Source organism: Salvelinus alpinus, chromosome 11 (assembly GCF_045679555.1).
Source record: "Salvelinus alpinus chromosome 11, SLU_Salpinus.1, whole genome shotgun sequence".
Classification (NCBI taxonomy): Eukaryota; Metazoa; Chordata; class Actinopteri; order Salmoniformes; family Salmonidae; genus Salvelinus; species Salvelinus alpinus.
Genome location: NC_092096.1, coordinates 27,666,762 through 27,687,675, shown reverse-complemented (window position 1 = coordinate 27,687,675; position 20,914 = coordinate 27,666,762). Strand labels below are relative to the sequence as shown.

The following is a 20,914-nucleotide window of genomic DNA, read 5'->3' as shown; positions in this document are numbered from 1 at the left end:
CTTTGCACTCTCGGACAATGCTGCGGGCCTGTTCTGGGAGTCTCTGGGGTTTCCCGTTGACATACAGGGCGAGGATCTCCAAGGCCTGACCCTCCTCCAGACCACTCTCCACTGCCACCTCAGACTTAGAACCTGGACACACACACGCATGAGTGCACACACACACACACACATATGCACAGTTTAAGCAGGTGCATTGAGTGTAATGTTTGAGAAGTGTTCTATAAATTAAGTCATCATTATCAGTAGTACTGTAGTAATGTTAGTATTAATATCAGTGCTATTACTCATACACACCGCTGACACAGTCGGCTAGGCTTCTGTCTCGGGTGGTGAGCAGTACTCGACACTGGATGTCAAAGGCCTTGAGCACCGAGCTGTCCCAGATGTCATCCAGTATCAGCAAAGACCTACACACACACACACACACACACACACACATCTAATTCAATTGACAGGAATTGTAATGGAATTAATAGCATACAATAAATCACTCCAGAGCTGAAACTTCTGAGGTCCAACTGAACGTTCTACTCATCATTAACAGCCACCATTTAGAAGGAATGGACCAACTTGAAAAGTTGGCTACCAGTCCGCATCAATACACTTCAACCCTGGGGGACTGACCTGGGGTAACGACGGAGCATGAGGAAGCGTAGTCGCTCCTTGGCCTCCTCCAGAGAGCCAGGAGGCCGGTGGACGGAGGACGAGGGGTCTTTCTCCTGGCTCTGCTGCTCCAGGCGGAAACACAGTGACTGGATCCTAACCAGTAGGTCAGCCCGGTCCAGCTGGCCTATGGACAGCCAGTGGACTCCTCCTGGAAAACACTCTGGGGGGGGGGGGGGTCAGAAGGACCAGTGTGAGTGTGCGTGTGTGTCAGAGAGAGAGAAAGACAGATGAGAGAGAGACAGATGGAGAGAGAGAGAGAGAGAAAGAGCCAGTCAAGAGACCAATGTGATAATGAAAAGAGAAAACAGAGAGAAAGATGAAGAGACAGAGAGAGAAAGATGAAGAGACAGAGAGAGAGAGAGAGAGAGAAAGATGAAGAGACAGAGACAGAGACAGAGACAGAGACAGAGAGAGAGAGAGAGAGAGAGAGAATGACAGACACAGACAACAGTCAAGAGACCAATGCGATAAAGAACAGAGGCAACAGAAAGTGAATGCAGACAAAGAGAAAACAGAGAGAAAGTGAATGCAGAGAGAGAGAAAAATAGCATCCTCTACATGTATTAACCCCCCTCCTGAAATGCATCTTGGGTCAGTTTGACATTTGACCCATTATTGGGTTTGGTTAGGATTGGGGGAGGAAGCTGATCCTAGATCTGTACCTAGGGAAAACTTCACCACGGAGCCACCTACCTGTGATGAGTGCGTGGTCTCGGACTGCCTCCGCAGCCAAGACAGACTTGCCGGAGCCGGCCATGCCGAACACAGTGACCCAGCCGGGCTCCTTCTGCAAGTGGTAGAGCTTCTCCCTGACCCGGTTCACCAGGGCTGGCCGGCTCACAAACACCACAGGTCTCTGAGGCACGCCGCCCTCACTCAGCACCGCCTGGACTGGAACAGGGTAATACAGCATTATATATAAATGCAGTATGTTGCCAATGGAATAAACAGATGGGTCAAACATGGCAGAGAGACAGAGAGGTGCGCTAACACACACACACACACACACACACACACACACACACACACACACACACACACACACACACACACACACACACACACACACACACACACACACACTTGAAGTCGGAAGTTCACAAACACTTAGGTTGGAGTCATTAAAACTCATTTTTCAACCACTCCACAAATTTCTTGTTAAACTATTGTTTTGGAAAGTTGGTTAGGACATCTACTTTGTGCATGAAACAAGTCATATTTCCAACAAGTGTTTACAGACAGATTATTTCACTTATAAATCACTGTATCACAATTCCAGTGGGTCAAAAGTTTACATACACTAAGTTGACTGTCCCTTTAAACAGCTTGGAAAATTCCAGAAAATGATGTCATGGCTTTAGAAGCTTCTGATAGGCTAATTGACATCATTTGAGTCAATTTTGAGGTGTACCTGTGGATATATTTCAAGGCCTACCTTCAAACTTTGTGGCTCTTTGCTTGACATCATGGGAAAAGCAAAATAAATCAGCCAAGACCTCCACAAGTCTGGTTAGACCTCCACAAGTCTGGTTCATCCTTGGGAGCAATTTCCAAATGCCTGAAGGTACCACGTTCATCTGTACAAACAATAGTACGCAAGTATAAACACCATGGGACAACGCAGCCGTCATACCGCTCAGGAAGGAGACGCATTCTGTCTCCTAGAGATGAATGTACTTTGGTGCGAAAAGTGCAAATCAATCCCAGAACAACAGCAAAGGACCTTGTGAAGATGCTGGAGGAAACAGGTACAAAAGTGTCTACATCCACAGTAAAATGAGTCCTATATCGACATAACCTGAAAGGCCACTCAGCAAGGAAGAAGCCACTGCTCCAAAAACGCCATAAAAAAGCCAGACTACAGTTTGCAACTGCACACGGGGACAAAGATTGTACTTTTTGGAGAAATGTCCTCTGATCTGATGAAACAAAAATAGAACTGTTTGGCCATAATGACCATCTTTATGTTTGGAGGAAAAAGGGGGATGCTTGCAAGCCGAAGAACACCATCCCAACCGTGAAGCACGCGGGTGGCAGCATCATGTTGTGGGAGTACTTTGCTGCAGGAGGGACTGGTGCACTTCACAAAATAGATGGCATCATAAAGGAAAATGATGTGGATATATTGAAGCAACATCTCAAGACATCAGTCAGGAAGTTGAAGCTTGGTCGCAAATGGGTCTTCCAAATGGACAATGAGCCCAAGCATACTTCCAAAGTTGTGTCAAAATGGCTTAAGGACAACAAAGTCAAGGTATTGGAGTGGTCATCGCAAAGCCCTGACCTCAATCCCATTGAAAATTTGTGGGCAGAACTGAAAAAGCGTGTGCGAGCAAGGAGGCCTACAAACCTGACTCAGTTACACCAGCTCTGTCAGGAGGAATGGGCCAAAATTCACCCAAATTATTGTGGGAAGCTTGTGGAAGGCTACCCGAAATGTTTGACCAAAGTTACACAATTTAAAGGCAATGCTACCAAATGCTAATTGAGTGTATGTAAACTTCTGACCCAACTAGGAATGTGATGAAAGAAATAAAAGCTGAAATAAATCATTCTCTCTACTATTATTGACATTTCACATTCTTAAAATATAGTGGTGATCCTAACTGACCTAAAACAGGGAATTTTTACTAGGATTAAATGTCAGGAATTGTGAAAAACTGAGTTTAAATGTATTTGGCTAAGGTGTATGTAAACTTCCGACTTCAACTGTACATAGAGCTCCCCTGCATATTATTTCCCTGTATCAGAAAAGGAGGGCACATCTCAGACTGCCCTAGTCTCCTGGTATTCTCCATCCTCCACCCTGGGGGGCAGCTCACCATAGCGGGTGCCCCCGTCTGAGAAGCTCTTCTCAGCCTCAGGGGAGACCAGGGGCAGGCTGTTGTGGAGCAGGCTGGCCAGGTCTCCGTAGCTCTCACGGACCAGGGCGTTGTAGAAGGAGATGTAGGCCTGGTTATCCTTCCTCAGGAGCAGCTCCAGCAGGGCCGCCGCCTGCGCTCTCCTGGTGGGCTAATCAATGGAGAGACAATGTGAATTTTGAAACCACTTTATTGCTTTTCTTACACCGATGCAGTTCTTTCAGATGTCCATAGTGTTAAGTGTTTAAAAAGCCCTGCAATCTCTCTGACTTACCTCTCTCTCTCCCCCTCCCTCTCCTTCTTCCTCCCTCTCCCCCTTCCTCTTATGAGGGTGTTCGTTTGGAATCAGGAACCCAATCGTTTTCCCAGCACAGTGCACTCGGTTGTGAAAGTTGGTTGTGGGCCAAATTCAAAACAAACACTTTTATACACTTAATCATCACTACACACTTACCACTATGGACATAGGAAAGTGTATGAAAAGGGTGCTACTGTACTCCCCCAACCTCCTCACCCCACCTTGCTCCTGATCCTGTCCTCCTCGTCCCCCGTCAGCACGCCGTCACTGATCATGTGATCCATCAGGTAGGAAGCCCTGATGTCCTGCTCCAGGCTGGAGCGTGACTGAAGCAGGCAGCTCCGCGCCCCTTCCTCCATCATCGCCATGCCAACGGGCCAGACCTGGTCCGACCACACAGGTGGGGTGGCTGGGCTGGAATGGTGATTGATTTGCAGGTGATGGGAACTGCGGGGAAAGGAAGTTGCATGGATGGATGTAGTATGGGCAGTACTAGCTCTGGTCCAGGGTGCTATGTGTGGCTTGAGCCTTCTTGAACAATAATACGTTGAAGGAGGCTCAAGCTGCACGTAACACCCTAGACCAGAGCTAGGACAGTACTACTACTAGCACTGCTGCCTCTTAGTGTGACTCCTGTGCCCCACCTAAAATAAGACTGGAAACTGATAAGAGCTCTGATAGGTAGATATACAGTATGATGAGGATCCTTGTAATACTACAGTGCCATAAAATATTTGAAAATGCTGCCCTTACAAAAAAAGATTGCAGTTTTGAAATTGCAGTAAAAGTGCAGTAGCAATCGCAGTGCTAGCTGTGCCACCAGAGACTCTGGGTTCGAGCCCAGGCTCTGTCACAGCCGGCCGCGACCGGGAGGTCCATGGGGCGACGCACAATTGGCCTAGCGTCGTCCGGGTTAGGGAGGGATTGGCCGGTAGGGATATCCTTGTCTCGTCGCGCACTAGCGACTCCTGTGGCGGACCGGGCTGGGTGCACGGTGTTTCCTCCTACACGTTGGTGCGGCTGGCTTCCGGGTTGGATGCGCGCTGTGTTAAAAAGCAGTGCAGCTTGGCTGGGTTGTGTTTCGGATGACGCATGGCTATCGACCTTCGTCTCTCCCGAGGCCGTTCGGGAGTTGTAACTACTAACAATTGGATGCCACGAAATTGGGTAGAAGAAAAAAAAGTGCAGTAGTTGCAGTCGACTGTGGTATTTTGGAGGCAGTATTTGCAGCACTCTGACTGCAATATATTTCGTAAGGACAGGTGACTTTTTTCTCCATGAATGTGGTTGAGAATGGAAAAAAGTCTGACTGACTTGACCATCTAACGTTAATTTGTAACAGAAAAACAACAATTGAGACTACTTTTGTTATCCATCTCCTCCATTCAGTCTGCGTGCACTGACTTGCCCAGATATTGCGATGATTCAACGTCAGGAAGTTAGCAAATTTCCTCTTTAGAGTGAACATTGATTGTAGGCTTTTGTCATTCAGTCACGTTACAAGTTTTATATATATATAAAGTAGCTAACTGTGCACTTGGTAGTTAACTACAACGTTACGGTCTAAGGTTAATTTGACAGCTGTGGGACACAGCACAGTGTAGCTAGCCGACATTCCCAAAACTACAGAGCAGCTGTCTGTAGTAGGCTATGTAGTATGCATAACAAACGCTATTTATACGTTTATTATTTCCACAGGCAGACAAACATTGTATGTTTTATGTTTATAAAAACAGATAGGAACAACACTTTTTAACTGAAGGTGGCACATACTTCACTCGTAATAAGACTTGCCCAAGTTGTAAGGAAATGAAACAAATACTCACATGTATCTATTTGCTCGCTATCCACACTCGATAGTGCTCAGGATTATAATCATTTCCTTTCAAAATAATGTAATTCTGACAAAAATCCCCACCTATTTTTGAAATGAGTAGGGTTCTTCCTGAATTATAACAAAAACAACTTCCCTCGGTCTGAAATGACCAATGCGGTGGCGTTTCGCGCACACGTGAGAGGGTGAGATAAAGCATACTTGACTGTAACTAGGCAGATGGGAGTATGCTGCCTGGTGATACGTGACAGCTTGTTGTTCATTGTAAACTTGTAGGCCTGCAGTGCTAGCTCAGTATCTTTGGTATTGCACTTGGCAATACTGATAAGACACTAAACAGTGGCCCTAAATAGACTCATAGTGCAAACAGCGTTCCTTTTGTCATGGCACTTAGAGTTGCATGTTTCTGCCAAACTCAGAACAAAATAATGTAAATGATTAATGACAAAATATTCACCATATCAAATGTTGACAATGTCATATGAACCTACTAGTAGTGCATATATATATTATCCAATCACGTTCATACATTTACTTGACAAGTGATAATGGATTATACATAATATGAATACATACAAATGATCAAATATAATATTTCCTTCCAAGCAGTGCATACAAACATTTTTCCAAGCATTTTATTAATTTGCTTACAACGTTCAAACTTATACTGGATACACTGAGTTTGGCTGGGTTGGGTTGGAGCCGCTGTGTGTGTGAGGGTGGGGCCTCTGGCTGAGGGTCGGGGTGTGTCCTTGGGGGGTGGGGTGGGTGCCCGGGTACAGCCAAAGTTTGTGGTTGAGGGGGGGCAGTCTGGTGGGGAGAGAGCCCCTCCCCTCCACCACCCTCTCCAGAGCCTGGACCCGGCGCTCCTGCTGCAGCCAGTAGAGCATCTCGATGCGGTCCCAGCGCATCTTCTCCCTGTACGGCCTCCCCTGGAGAGAGTGAGAGAGTGACAGTTGAAAACACAGCTGTGAGGAAACTGCTTAGTTATGTCTGGCTGCACCAGAGTTTTGGGGCTTTTGTTCTAGCCCAATACTAATACACCTGATTAAACCAATGAAGGACTTGATGATGAGTTGACAAGTTCTGGTTATTGGGGATAATCAGATAAGGGGGATGGCGCAGAGCTCTACATAGCGTTTTCTCAGTATGTATGAGCCTAGTATGTCAATATTTGTAACTTACTGCATACTTTTTTTCTAACTGGTATGTTCTAGATAGAATATACGACTATTACACATTATGCAGTTTTAGTAAGTAGTATGCAAGACAGGACCGATTTTGGACATGGCCAGAGGAAGAAACAGAATGGGAGTGAGAGAGAAATAGAGAAGGTGAGGGAACGTCAATGCTCTGCTTTCGCTCTGTCTCTCTCTATCCCCCATAGCATACTGCATGTGCTGTATGTCGAGGAGCACAGTGACACTAGTGAGTCATATTCACTAGGAAGTCAACGGAAGCAAACAAGCAAAAACAAGGAGGGACTTTGCTCAATTTGTCTAATAAGAAACACAGGTTTTCGTTTTCCGTTGCAAAACATTTTGTTACGCTGTACACTAATTAATAGACCCATGATGTATGGCCCATTGGCCTGACTCACCTTGTAGGTGACAGTGTCATGGAAGCTGTCTGTAATGTGGTGGAGAATCTTAGACAACACCTTCTCCAGAGAACAGATCTGGGAGTTGAGTTTGCTCCGGTGCTTGGACTCATTCATCCTGGCTAGAGAGGTGCCTCGGTAGCCTGAGAAAGAAAAAAATGAGTGCGAGAGCGAGAAAGAGAGAGAGGGGCAGGAAATAATAAATAGAATGAAAAGAGAGTGGAAGGAAAGGATAGAAAAATTAAGTGAGAGAGAGGAAGGAAGGAAAGATGGAATGAAAGAAAGAGACAAAGATAGAGCGAAAGACATTCACTTTGTAAAGTGTATGAAGATATGTTCCTTCACTTACGACCATACTAGCCTCTCGGAAGCTATGCAGGGTTGGGCCTAGTTAGTACTTGGCTGGGAGACTGCCTGGGAATACCAGGTGCTTAAATTTTTTTGTCCAGTAGGGTGTACTCTGGCATTAGATATTTCATCAACTGCCTTTTATTTATAACAATAATAATATGATGATATATTTAGCAACTTACAATATATCATCCAATACAATATGCTGTAAAAGCAATATGTTATAATATTGTAAGGAGCACAGGAGGTTGGTGTCACCTTAATTGGGGAGGACGGGCTCGTGGGAAAATATTTGCACCGAGGAGAAACTTAACCCCAGAGCAGATATATATTATGCAGTACCTTGCAGGAAGAAGCGGTTGGGGTCAGAAGCGTCCCTCTCAAACAGCTCCAGACGAGCCAGCAGAGACTCCCTCTGCTGGATGAGACGGGCAGCGCGCGCCCATGCTGCCATGGCCTAGGAGGATACGCGCACACACACACACGGGTGTATACAAATACGGACACACACACATACACAGATGTATGCATACACAGAATTCTGTTCAAGGTATGGAAAAGATTTTGGAAGTATATGGTGATCTCTGTCTCTATGGTGATCTGGTGAGCTGTTTCTATGGTGATATAGTGAGCTCTGTGTCTATGGTGATATGGTGAGCTCTGTCTCTATGGTGATATAGTGAACTCTGTGTCTATGGTGATATGGTGAGCTCTGTATTTTTGGTGATATGGTGAGCTCTGTCTCTATGGTGATATGGTGAGCTCTGTGTCTATGGTGATATGGTGAGCTCTGTGTTTTTGGTGATATGGTGAGCTCTGTCTCTATGGTGATATGGTGAGCTCTGTGTATATAGTGATATGGTGAGCTGTGTCTACGGTGATATGGTGAGCTATGGCTCTATGGTGAGCTCTGTTTCTATGGCTCTATGGTGAGCTCTGTCTCTATGGTGATATGGTGGTGAGCTCTGTGTTTTTGGTGATATGGTGAGCTCTGTCTCTATGGTGATATGGTGAGCTCTGTCTCTATGGTGAGCTGTGTCTATGGGGATATGGTGAGCTCTGTGTTTTTGGTGATATGGTGAGCTCTGTTTCTATGGTGATATAGTGAACTCTGTGCCTATGGTGATATGGTGAGCTCTGTGTTTTTGGTGATATGGTGATCTTTGTCTCTATGGTGAGCTCTGTGTCTATGGTGATATGGTGAGCTCTGTGTTTTTGGTGATATGGTGAGCTCTGTGTCTATGGTGATATGGTGAGCTCTGTGTATATAGTGATATGGTGAGCTCTGTCTCTATGGTGATATGGTGAGCTCTGTGTTTTTGGTGATATGGTGAGCTCTGTCTCTATGGTGATATGGTGAGCTCTGTGTCTATGGTGATATGGTGAGCTCTGTGTCTATGGTGATATGGTGAGCTCTGTGTATATAGTGATATGGTGAGCTCTGTCTCTATGGTGATATGGTGAGCTGTGTCTACGGTGATATGGTGAGCTTTGTTTCTATGGTGAGCTCTGTCTCTATGGTGATATGGTGGTGAGCTCTGTGTTTTTGGTGATATGGTGAGCTCTGTCTCTATGGTGATATGGTGAGCTCTGTCTCTATGGTGATATGGTGAGCTCTGTCTCTATGGTGATATGGTGAGCTCTGTGTCTATGGTGATATAGTGAGCTCTGTGTCTATGGTGATATGGTGAGGTAATATGAACACAGCATCAAGTATCATGCTACCATCTCTACTAACCTCTATCAGGGCTGTCCAATGTCAGTCCTGGAGGGCCCAAAAACATATGGTTTTATTCTCTCCTTCTAATCAGGGACTAATTCAGACCTGGGACACCAGGTGAGTGCAATTAACTACCTGGTAGAAACAAAAACCAGAAGTGTTTAGGCCCTCCAGGACCAGAATGAGACAGCCCTGCTATAGATGGTGGCATGATACTTGTACAGTAAGTGTGCATTCACTTGTATATATTTGTTATTGTATGCGTGTGTGTCTGTGTACTGTGCACACCTCCTCCAGCTGGTCCCTGCGTGCGTGGGAGCTGTACTTGATGGCCATGTCCAGTCTGTAGGTGTCGGGCAGGCAGAGGAGTGTCCAGATCCTCTCCAGCCTGCTCTGGACCTGGTCCCCCTCTCCCATCACCCCCCCTTGACTGGCGTCCTTGCTCCCCACACTCACTGTCCTCTTATAGGCCTTCTGACAGGGAGAGAGAACAGTTAGTAGAAAAAACAGTTTAAAGGGAAATAGTATCCATATTGCTAAGGCCTATTCAATTCAAGTCTACAGAAAGTCCCTAGTGGTAGGAGCTAGAGTTTGATTTGGAACAGAGCCCAATCAGCCCCAAACTGTTATGAGCCTTTGCGTAGATCTGAAGGAATTGGAGAGATGATGGAATGGGACAAGGAAGGCGAGATTATGGAATGGGACTAGGAGGGAGAGATGATGGAATGGGACAAGGAGGGAGAGATGATGGAATGGGACAAGGAGGGAGAGATGATGGAATGGGACAAGGAGGGAGAGATGATGGAATGGGACAAGGAAGGAGAGATGATGGAATGGGACAAGGAAGGAGAGATGATGGAATGGGACAAGGAGGGAGAGATGATGGAATGGGACAAGGAGAGAGAGATGTTGGAATGGGACAAGGAGAGAGAGATGTTGGAATGGGACAGAGAAAGAGAGATGATGGAATGGGACAAGGAAGGAGAGATGATGGAATGGGACAAGGAAGGAGAGATGATGGAATGGGACAAGGAAGGAGAGATGATGGAATGGGACAAGGAAGGAGAGAACTACCCAGAACGAAGGCTCCCAGTCTTAATGACACATAAAACCTGACTGTATTACAATGGCTGTAAATCCATTTATGGTACATTTACTGTATAGTATCCATTTACAGTTCAATTATAGTATCCATTTACAGTACATTTATAGTATCATCTGTGTACTAAGACACGCACACACACACACACACACACACACCTGTTTAGGGCTGGTTATTTCTTCATCTGGGCTCTCTTCCTCCTCTGTAAAAAACCCAACAGACAATAGGTTACCTATGAGTCTATAAACAATAGGCTATGAAACAGGTTTAGTACCAATAAGCAAGAAATCCAATGAGTCATGACATTACCTACTAAACCAGAACTGTTTGACTTCCTTTTATTTCACAATCCTTGACTGGAACATCCTGCTTTTGAATGACTCACTAAATTACTATGGTCAAAAGTCAGTGTGTGTGTGTGTTACCCTCCAGATGGGGTTCCTTCCACAGCCCTCCCAGCAGCACCGTGTTGACGTTCCACACCCCTGTCACGTACTCCTGCTTCTGACCCTTTAGAGCCTCCATCTTCTGCCTCCGCCTACTGTCCACACACATTGGTTTGTTAGCTGCTCGCAGTCCTCATAATGTAAGAAACATGATTACAACAAAAAAGAACGGAGAAAAAAAGAACGAAAAGTGGGGCAGACAGACAGTAAGACAGACAGACAGACTTCTTCCTCTCGTCTCGTCGTAGCTGGAGCAGTCTCCTCCTCTCGTCCTCCTCATCGTCACTATCGCCACTATCGTACAAGTGGAACGCCGCCCACAGGTAGTCAGAGTCCTATTTAGACACAAAGACAGAGAGAGTCCTAGTCAATCGCTCTCTGATACCACAAAAATAACTGGACATGGAAATAACTGGACATGTATCCAGTGCTTGAATTGGGCCTGGAAAAAACACTGATATTACACAGGTACTTAAAGAGTGGGAGAAGGGGTTTGCTAGGTTGTTCTCAGGTAACGAAAATGTGGCATATTTTGAGGAAGAATTTTATAAAGACATATGTTCCCTGAAAACTAAACTGGAAAATACAATGTTAAAACCCTCTTATATATGTAACCCGTATTTAAATGAGGAGCTGTCTGTGGCAGAAGTTAAGAAGGTGGTTGACGCTGCAAAATATGGGAAAGCATTTGGCATTGATGAACTGCCTAATGAGGTTTTAAAATCCCCTAAATTAATTGACGTCCTATATCATTTGCTCCAAATGTGTTTTGAGTACAGTATACTGCCATCCACTTGGTATAAGTCTGTAGTGAATCCCATTCCCAAATCTTCAAAAAATTACCCAAGAGTGCCACTATAGAGGCATAAGTTTAAAGTACAGTTTATACATTATATTTTCATCCATCCTCAACAATAGGCTAATTCGATTTTTGGAGAATCAAAACATTCTTGTAGAAGAACAAAATGGTTTTCGTAAATCCAGAGCCTGTACAGATCATATCTTCTCGGTCTGTACAATAATCAGAAATAGATTACACGAAGAGAAGCCTACATCCAAGCATGTTTCATTGATTTCCAGAAAGCTTTTGATTTTGTAAATAGGGATATTTTAGCCTATAGTTTGTTAAAGACAAGGGTTGACGGGAAATTTGATCACGCAATCCAGTCTCTTTACAAAGTATCAATTGCTTGTGTGCGTGTTAATGAATATGGTACAGATTGGTTTCCACACCCTCGGGTGTAAAACAAGGAGACACCTTATCACCGACTGTTTGCTTTGTTTATAAATTATTTGGCAAAAGAAATTCAACAGTTAAATATTGGAGTAAGATATGATGATGAAATGTTAAGAATCCTTTTATATGCTGATTATATTATTTAGATGGAAGAAACTGAACAAGACCTGCAGAACATGTTATGTGCAGTCAATTGGTGTAAAAGATGGAGACTAACCAGACAAAAACACAGATCATGACTTTTAGAAATCCAAGTACTAAGAGAAGTGTTTTTCACTTCAGTGAGTTTACTAGCAATTATACATATTTGGGTCTTTTTATTGATGAACCTATTACCTTTCTATACGGAACATCAACCCTAGCCGACTCAGGAAGTAGAGTTCTTGGAGGAGTTATGGGGAAAACAAAAACACTGAAAGATATTGGTTATGCTACGTACTCCAAACTGTATCAGACATGCGTGTGTCCTGTTCTGGACTATTCCGCAGGAGTGTGGGGTGCTAAGAGGTATTTAAAAAACGAACACGCCCATAACTTTTTAGGTGTCCACAAGTTTGCACCTTTCCTTGCAATAACTGGGGATATGGGCTGAGAACCCTGTGAGGTGAGATGGAAGGCATGTATGGTGAGACTTTGGAATAGACTGTTGGATATGCCAACTGCCAGAATAGCTAGTAAAGTTTTTCAATGGGATCTATCCATAGGGGGAGCCTGGGCAGCTGAAATGTCCGACCTTTTTCAAGAGTCTGACTGTGAACATCTGTATGAAATCCAGATGAAGGGAGACATATATATGATTGAAAAACAACTGTTGATGCAATATGAAGGAAAAAAATGGGTGGATGAGAACCCAAATTGAGAACCTTTTGTTTGATTAAGGGTGAATTTGTGTGTGAGAGATATATTATGTATAACCTACCTAAAAGCAAGCGATCGCTATGTGCACAGGTAAGATCAGGGATATTGAAACAGGTAAGACCAGGATATTGAAACAGGTCAGATCAGGGATATTGAAACAGGTCAGATCAGGGATATTGAAACAAGTCAGATCAGGGATATTGAAACAGGTCAGATCAGGGATATTGAAACAGGTCAGTATCGTGGTGAAATGGAAGAGGAAAGTAACTATTGTGACCTCAAAGAAATAGAGAAGTAAACTCATTTTAACCTCTATTGCCCTTTCTACCACAATATACGCTTGCTCTTATTCCAGAAAGCACACCCAATATACCCTGGCATTATGTGGCTAAGTGATGAGGAGAAATTGAAATAGTTTTTTGTCCATTGTGTATTTCAGTTTGCAGAATATTTAAATAAAGCCTGGAAAAAAGTAAAAGGGCTACCTATAAAGAAATTGTTTAAAAATATATATATATATATTTAGCTTCTATGTGGTTAATGGTGTGTGTATATATATTGTGTATATGGTTGTCTCCCATATGAATCTTCTCTTTGTGCCAGACAGTGACTTCTGTTTCTTTTTTTCTGTGTATGTATGTATGTATGTATGTATGTATGTATGTATGTATGTATGTATGTATGTATACAGTGTGTATGTATGTATATTATTTTACTGCTCTAGGGATGTAATTTACTATTATGTATTGATTTTTACCTTACTTTTTCTTTCTTTCTTTTTTTAGTGAATTATTGTAATGTTTGTTTATGTGTCAATTAATCCCATAAGGGATGAGTTGCCAATTGGCGATTTGACACGAAAATAAAATGTCATTAATTAATTCAAAGAAGTATTAATTTCATTCGGTACTGAGTACTGGCACCTTGACTTTTCTACTGCTTGAGGTCCAGCAACTCTTATAGAATAATGACTGAAAAGTTCTGGCACCTAAATATAAACAGTACTCAAGCCCAAACGAGTTGTTTAATTGGCACCCATTTTAAATGTCACATTTTATTTGTCAAATGCACAATTATAGTGAAACGCTTAACTTTCAAGCCCTACCCAACAGGGCACAGTATTCAATATAAAAAAAGTAGAACTACTAAAAAACAACAACAAAACACAAAAAATAAATCAAGCCATGTCTATAATAACCTATGGTCCAATTCGAAAGTCTATTGAGATTCATTTGTACACAAACCGGTTGATTTTCTTCTAGTTACTCAATCGATTTTTATGCATTTACTGCCTTCTATTAATTAGAAAGTCTTCTTCTATTTGCTTCCTGTAACTACAGAATGTGTGACCTCTTACCTGATTGGTGATGTATCGGAGGTAGTCCTCGACTGAGAGGTCTGTCTTCCACCACTGCAGCCAGGCCGTGTAGGCCCGGGAATTCTGGTCTTCCGGTTTCTTATGGTCCGCTGGGATCTCGGTCCTTTTCCTGGACACACACACACACACACACACACACACATACACACACACACACACACACACACACACACACTTTGAGTTACCTTGGGAGAGCTGGTGCTCTCTGTGAGAAAATGTGTTGTATTATGAGAGAGAGCGTGTTAAAGTGGAGTTCAGGTGTTGAGTCAAGTGGGATGTAGGGTACAGTACCTGTGGGACATGTCGTTGGTGTTTTGTCTCTTCAGCTGTGGGTTGATGAACCTCTGGTGGTTCTTCTTCTTCAGACTCCATCTGATGTTGGTCAGGGCTGGCTCTATCATGGGGTCCTATAGGGGAAAGGAACAGATCATTTGGGAGTCAATTCTATTGATATTCAAGAGATTCATTGAAATTCTGGATCAACAATTGCCAATTCAAGAACGGATTTTTCCTGAATTAAATAAATTCAACAGGCAATGTAAAAGAGTATATCTCACCTCATCGAAGTTGAGATACTGTGTAGATTTACTTTTGGATAACTCCTTATAGACTTCCTTTATTTCTTCCCCGGCAAACAGGTTACGATCCAGCCATTGCACTGAGGAGAGGTCAAGCTGTTTAGAGAAAAAGAGAGAGAACAGGAGAGAGAGAGAGAGCGAGAGAGAGCCAGACCACCATGATGAGGTCATAATGATAGTAACAGTATAACAGTACCATCATCACACACTGAGTAGTAATAATAACATGTCTATCCTCCGCCTCCTCTGTGACCCACCTCTTTGGTGAGGTTGTTGTAGACGGGTGGGTACGTGTGGATGTTGATGGTGTCGCGGAGAACCCTGTCTGAGACGCGGGCGGCGGCTGTGCGCGCTAGAGAGCCGTGGGACAGGGCTACGTTCTCCACAGCTCCCTGGGGGTGCTCCGGTTCCTCCACTGGCACCCTGTACCTCTCCCTCTTCTCCCCCTCCTCTTCCTGTTTCTAGGATTGGACAAGAATAGATGGGGGGCTATATAGGAAGTATACTATGGTGAGAGAATGTGTGTGCATGTGTTTGTGTGTGTGAGTGTGTGTGCAAGTTCAGTTCACTTTATTGTCCCCGAATGGCAATTTGAGTGTAGCATAAAGACATCCAACATCAAACCATATGGTAAAACATAAGTCCAATTACGATATGATAAGAAGTGTAATTATGCAAGTTGCATAGTCAAAAGTCAATGACAGACCAGGCAGCATGGTTAACCCACTTTAGCATTGCATGGTGCTATTTGTACAAATGCAGAGGTGTGTGTTTTCTACCTGCAGAGTGTGTTCCATGCCTGCAGAGTGTATTCCCTGCCTGCAGAGTGTATTCCCTGCCTGCAGAGTGTGTTCCCTACCTACAGAGTGTGTTCCCTACCTATAGAGTGTGTTCCCTACCTGCAGAGTGTGTTCCCTACCTACAGTGTGTTCCCTACCTGCAGAGTGTGTTCCCTACCTGCAGAGTGTGTTCCCTACCTACAGTGTGTTCCCTACCTACAGTGTGTTCCCTACCTACAGAGTGTGTTCCCTACCTACAGAGTGTGTTCCCTACCTGCAGCGTGTGTTCCCTACCTACAGAGTGTGTTCCCTACCTACAGTGTGTTCCCTACCTACAGAGTGTGTTCCCTACCTACAGAGTATGTTCCCTACCTGCAGAGTATGTTCCCTACCTGCAGAGTGTGTTCCCTACCTGCAGAGTGTGTTCCCTACCTACAGAGTGTGTTCCCTACCTGCAGCGTGTGTTCCCTACCTGCAGAGTGTGTTCCCTACCTACAGAGTATGTTCCCTACCTGCAGAGTGTGTTCCCTACCTGCAGCGTGTGTTCCCTACCTGCAGAGTGTGTTCCCTACCTACAGCGTGTGTTCCCTACCTAGAGTGTGTTCCCTACCTGCAGAGTGTGTTCCCTACCTGCAGAGTGTGTTCCCTACCTGCAGAGTGTGTTCCCTACCTGCAGAGTATGTTCCCTACCTGCAGAGTGTGTTCCCTACCTGCAGAGTGTGTTCCCTACCTACAGAGTGTGTTCCCTACCTGCAGCGTGTGTTCCCTACCTACAGAGTGTGTTCCCTACCTGCAGCGTGTGTTCCCTACCTGCAGAGTGTGTTCCCTACCTACAGAGTATGTTCCCTACCTACAGTGTGTTCCCTACCTACAGAGTGTGTTCCCTACCTGCAGAGTATGTTCCCTACCTGCAGAGTGTGTTCCCTACCTGCAGAGTGTGTTCCCTACCTGCAGAGTGTGTTCCCTACCTGCAGAGTGTGTTCCCTACCTGCAGAGTGTGTTCCCTACCTACAGAGTGTGTTCCCTACCTACAGAGTGTGTTCCCTACCTACAGAGTGTATTCCCTACCTGCAGAGTGTGTTCCCTACCTGCAGAGTGTGTTCCCTACCTGCAGAGTGTGTTCCCTACCTGCAGAGTGTGTTCCCTACCTACAGAGTGTGTTCCCTACCTACAGAGTGTGTTCCCTACCTACAGAGTGTGTTCCCTACCTACAGAGTGTGTTCCCTACCTACAGAATGTATTCCCTACCTGCAGAGTGTGTTCCCTACCTACAGAGTATGTTCCCTACCTACAGAGTGTGTTCCCTACCTACAGAGTGTATTCCCTACCTGCAGAGTTGTGTTCCCTACCTGCAGAGTGTGTGTGAGCTGTTGTAGTTTGGTGGAACTTCTCCACGCCAGGGCCTTGATCAGAGGAGGGAGGTCTGTGTCAGAGTCTGTCACAGCCTGATCCACAATCACTCTGTCCTGTAGCAACCTAGACACATACACACACATAAGAACAAACATGCACACACACACGCACAAAATACACACACCCAAGCACAAAAATACACACTCTCTCCCACACACACCTCCTGAGGTCGTGGGCAGGGTCAATGGGCTTCTCGATGCTGGAGCAGGGCCCAGTGGCCAGCAGCACCAGGGGGGACTTGGGTCTGGCAGGCAGGGCCTCCATCTCCAGCTCCTCCAGGAGAGTCTCCCTCTGCAGGTCTGGCATGGAACTACACCCCTGGGTGCTCACAAAAATAACTCCATAAAATATTACTCATAAAAAGAACCAAATAAGTTATGACTTGTAAATAATAACCATCCTGTATGCATGTCTTCAGGGACCAGTTTGAGTGGGTGTGAATAGTGTATGATGTGTATAGTATAGTGGAACTATACCAATACCTTTAGTCTGGTGTAGCCATGGTAATACATGCTGGGTTCCTCATCTGACTGTGAAACATTGGCCAAGCTGGCCCGCGCTGCATCTAAACACACACACATATCACTACTACTAGTACTAACAAAAAATTGTTTGTCATTGTCACAAGTGTACTTGACTATGTGTGTGTGTGCCCGTCTGTGTGAGAGAAAGAGAGAGAAAGCGAGCGAGATAGAGACAGAGAGAGAGACAGAGAAAGCGACAGAGCAATAGAGAGAAAAGAGCAAGAGAGATAGCAAGCCTTTGTTGGTGATCAGCTCCAGGTGGCAGGGCATCAGGTCATAGACCTGCTCCAGGTCCATGTCCCCCATCTTCTCAGTCATCTGACAGACAGACAGACAGGGAGAAGGGAACATCTCAGCTCCCTGTAGCTTTACCACAGACACACACACACCAAAACAGCAGAGAAGCAAGTGTACACACACATTCACACGCATGGAGACACACACACCCACACAGAAAGATGTAGGTACCGCATACACACAGACAGACACACACACACACACAAACCCATACACACACACACTCTCTCTATCCCTCTCTCTTTCTCTGTCTCTCACCTCTCGGAGGTCCCTCTCCATAGGGTTTTTGCCCTGCCTGATGGCACCACTCTTCTTGCAGCCAGCCTTGGTCTGCAGAGTCAGACCAAAGTCCAGTTTGCATGGCAGCGCTGTGTGTGTCTCCATCGCCCCCTTCAGGTCGCGTCCGGCAGCTCTGGGTCTCTCAGCGCTCAGCCGGGCTCTCCGCGTAGCCTTGATCCCTGCCGCTACGCTGCGTCTGATCGAGTGGACGTTTAAACTGCAGAGAAAGAATAACCGTTAGCAATAAGGAGAACAATAACAACAACCAATTGTATTTACAGCTGCTTGGTGAGTTTGCACTTATCGACAAAAGGTGGATGATCGATAATTCAAGTAACGAGCTTAGCATGCAGGTTTGACTATAAGAATTTGTAAATATTGGTTTAAAGAAGCTAGAGATGTTGATTTGAGGACCTTTGATCCCCCCTAGGAAATAATGGAGCTCGGGGAAACCTCACTCACAGGCTGGTGCAGTCTATGGACATCTGGGCCCCCAGGCGGCTGCGGTTGGCCTGGTCACTGAAGACGGCGCGGCGCCTCAGCCTGTCCAGCAGGTGGAGATAGTTGAGGTAGAGCTCCTGGCAGATGCGGAGCACCTCCTGGCACGTCTCCGCCTGCAGCTGCATGTTCTCCTCCTGGTTCAGCGTGGGCTCGTCCATCAGCCCCTTCAGGTCCTGCCAGATCAGGCCCAGCTCTGATGTCATCACCGCCACCTTGGGGGGGGGGGAGTCACAGAGTGTTTTGGGTGGGTGGGGGCTGTGTGTGTGTGTCAGTGTTCCATCCATCTATCTATCCAACCATCCATCCATTTAGTAGATGCTTAGGAGAGTGTATAGTGTCTCCTAATGGAGTGGCTCACCAGAGCTTGCTGATCCTCCACAGGGGTGGAGTGGAGCACGGAATGCTCCTGGATCCTGTACTGCAGCTGCTGACACATGTCGGCCAGGGAGGTGGGGTTGGTCTTCACGCCCTCTGACACCGACGGGGACACTGGCCTCTCCTCCTGGACCCTGTCTGGGAGGAACAACACACCCAGGACGTGTGTACATACCTTTCATTCTCCTGTATCACCTCCATTCAAAAAAACGATAAACATATTTTGTTTTGGCATCATAAAAGAGGTGTGGGGCATGTGGATAGAGAAAATAAACTGTGTAGATCGACACCCTGTTTGTATTTTCAGGTCAGCCCTGTAAATGAATAGGCCTAGACTTTAGAATTTGGGTGGGTAAAACTATCTACACATCCTTTTGTTGATTCAAATAACTCAAAGGCCTCATGCAACAATCACGGATCAACAACAAGGCACCAGGCTGTCTTCCCTCAAACAGCTTTAGATCCCCACACACCTGCCCTCTTCTCTCCCTCGGGTTTGGACTGGAAGAAGAGGGACAGTGGCCCCAGGATGCTGTGGTATCTCTGCTGGATGTCCTGGGTGCAGGCCACCATCTGTGTCATGGAGGTCAGCATGTCCTGGTCGTCTGTCACCCGTCGTTTGGCCTCCGCCGCTCGGGAGAGGCGGCCCACCACTTTCATTTTGCCACCGCTCATCCCCTCACTGTTTGACATAGACAGCAAAGAAGCCTTGGTATACACTGGTCTGAAGAGCTTGAATGAGCAACTCTCTGGTTTCAGGATATGACATGACACTTTTGGACATGCATGCTCACCTGGGTCCAGGTTCAGACCTCTCTTGGTTCATACACATACAGTAGCTACATGATGCACAGTGCACACAAAGATATGCATTTCTGTACCCGCTGCCTGTTATGATTCAGATTTTCAGGCTGTCATTTTTCATTTATGGTAACTTTGTAAACCAAATATCTAGCCACCCACATGGGCACAGACGTCAGTTCAACGTCTGGTTTTGATTTACATTTGGTTGAGTTGTCAACTAACGTGAATGGAACGTGAAATCAACAAAAAATGTCACCATGTCATTGGATTTAGGTTAATTAAACGGCATCACATAAAAAATTTCAATAAAAAGACGTGGAAACAACGTTTATTCAACCAGTTTTTACCCAGTGGGTAGCTCCCACCTTGAACGGCAATGCGCAGTCTTTACAGCAATGCTCTGTACTAACTAACGTAGCTAGCTAACATTAGCTAGCCAGGAAGCAATGGAAGTTGGAACTTTGTTTGACAAGTGAGCTCTAAAAATTATATAAAATTAAACGAAAATACTACTTGAATTTGTCATAATTTGGAGAATACCTAAATAATTGTTAATTCATATTAATAGATAAGAAACATAACTTGCTGTACCTTTAGCTACCATTATTTCCTCATAGCCTGTTTCAGGAGGGACGCGTTGCTTGGAAACGCAAGTACTCACCAGTGATGTATACAATCCCTGGACTGCATTATGTGAATTGGCCACTGAGAGGCTTTTGAAGCCACAGGTCAGTCATATTGGCCCTCCCCAGAAGGAGCAGTCCTCCATAGGATAGGAATGAATGGAATTCTACATTATTTTTTTGTTGTAGTGGGGACAGTAATATTAGAACTTTAAAACAACAAAAAAATACACTTTAAGGAAATGGTTTTTATATTTAGCTCACATATAATTTAAAAAGTATGCATTAAAAGGGGGGGGGCGGCCAAGATGGAGGAGAGATGGCTTCAAAACAGTGCCCTCAGTCACTGCAGCAGAGAGGGTACAGGACCTGACAGCAGCTGATTTG

The 20,914-nt window shown here is 45.1% G+C and overlaps 2 protein-coding genes across 7 annotated transcripts in view; both read right to left on the bottom strand.

Annotated features, from left to right (window-relative positions):
• Positions 1-6,163, bottom strand: part of LOC139533842 (apoptotic protease-activating factor 1-like) — a 69,721-nt gene extending 63,558 nt beyond the window's left edge. The window contains exons 1-7 of one of the 5 annotated variants that reach the window (XM_071332286.1): positions 5,655-6,163; positions 4,050-4,275; positions 3,492-3,681; positions 1,363-1,560; positions 628-829; positions 298-410; positions 1-132 (exon numbers count right to left, since the gene is read on the bottom strand). In XM_071332286.1, coding sequence (XP_071188387.1) covers positions 1-132; positions 298-410; positions 628-829; positions 1,363-1,560; positions 3,492-3,681; positions 4,050-4,196 — 982 coding nt within the window. In that variant the 5' untranslated portion in view covers positions 4,197-4,275; positions 5,655-6,163. Of the gene's footprint in view, positions 133-297; positions 411-627; positions 830-1,362; positions 1,561-3,491; positions 3,682-4,049; positions 4,276-5,654 lie in introns of those variants that run through there. The other 4 variants (XM_071332287.1, XM_071332282.1, XM_071332284.1 and 1 more) reach the window with 4 other exon arrangements.
• Positions 6,164-6,281: 118 nt separating this feature from the next.
• Positions 6,282-20,762, bottom strand: ccdc87 (coiled-coil domain containing 87). 2 transcript variants are annotated; one of them, XM_071332289.1, is made up of 19 exons: positions 20,496-20,762; positions 19,574-19,782; positions 19,084-19,238; positions 18,687-18,937; positions 18,204-18,441; positions 17,607-17,966; positions 17,285-17,442; positions 17,061-17,187; positions 15,190-15,393; positions 14,912-15,028; positions 14,646-14,761; positions 14,334-14,463; positions 11,107-11,216; positions 10,861-10,976; positions 10,594-10,637; positions 9,622-9,804; positions 7,956-8,070; positions 7,263-7,405; positions 6,282-6,594 (listed from the first exon to the last, which is right to left on the bottom strand). In XM_071332289.1, the coding sequence occupies exons 2-19, from the start codon at positions 19,773-19,775 to the stop codon at positions 6,325-6,327; spliced, it is 3,039 nt and encodes a 1,012-aa protein (XP_071188390.1). In that variant the 5' UTR covers positions 19,776-19,782; positions 20,496-20,762; the 3' UTR covers positions 6,282-6,324. The 2 variants fall into 2 exon arrangements, with proteins under 2 accessions (XP_071188390.1, XP_071188389.1); XM_071332288.1 differs by having other exon boundaries at positions 9,622-9,807; positions 20,496-20,760.
• Between the last annotated feature and the right edge of the window lie 152 nt (positions 20,763-20,914).

Excerpts from the sequence above, each read along its gene's own strand:
- ccdc87 (XM_071332288.1), bottom strand. The coding sequence starts at position 19,775 with ATGAGCGGTGGCAAAATGAAAGTGGTGGGCCGCCTCTCCCGAGCGGCG. Across the intron at positions 17,967-18,203 it reads TGGAGAGGGACCTCCGAGAG|ATGACTGAGAAGATGGGGGA; the intron begins GTGAGAGACAGA and ends TCTGTCTGTCAG. Across the intron at positions 8,071-9,621 it reads GCAGGGACCAGCTGGAGGAG|GCCATGGCAGCATGGGCGCG; the intron begins GTGTGCACAGTA and ends GTATCCTCCTAG.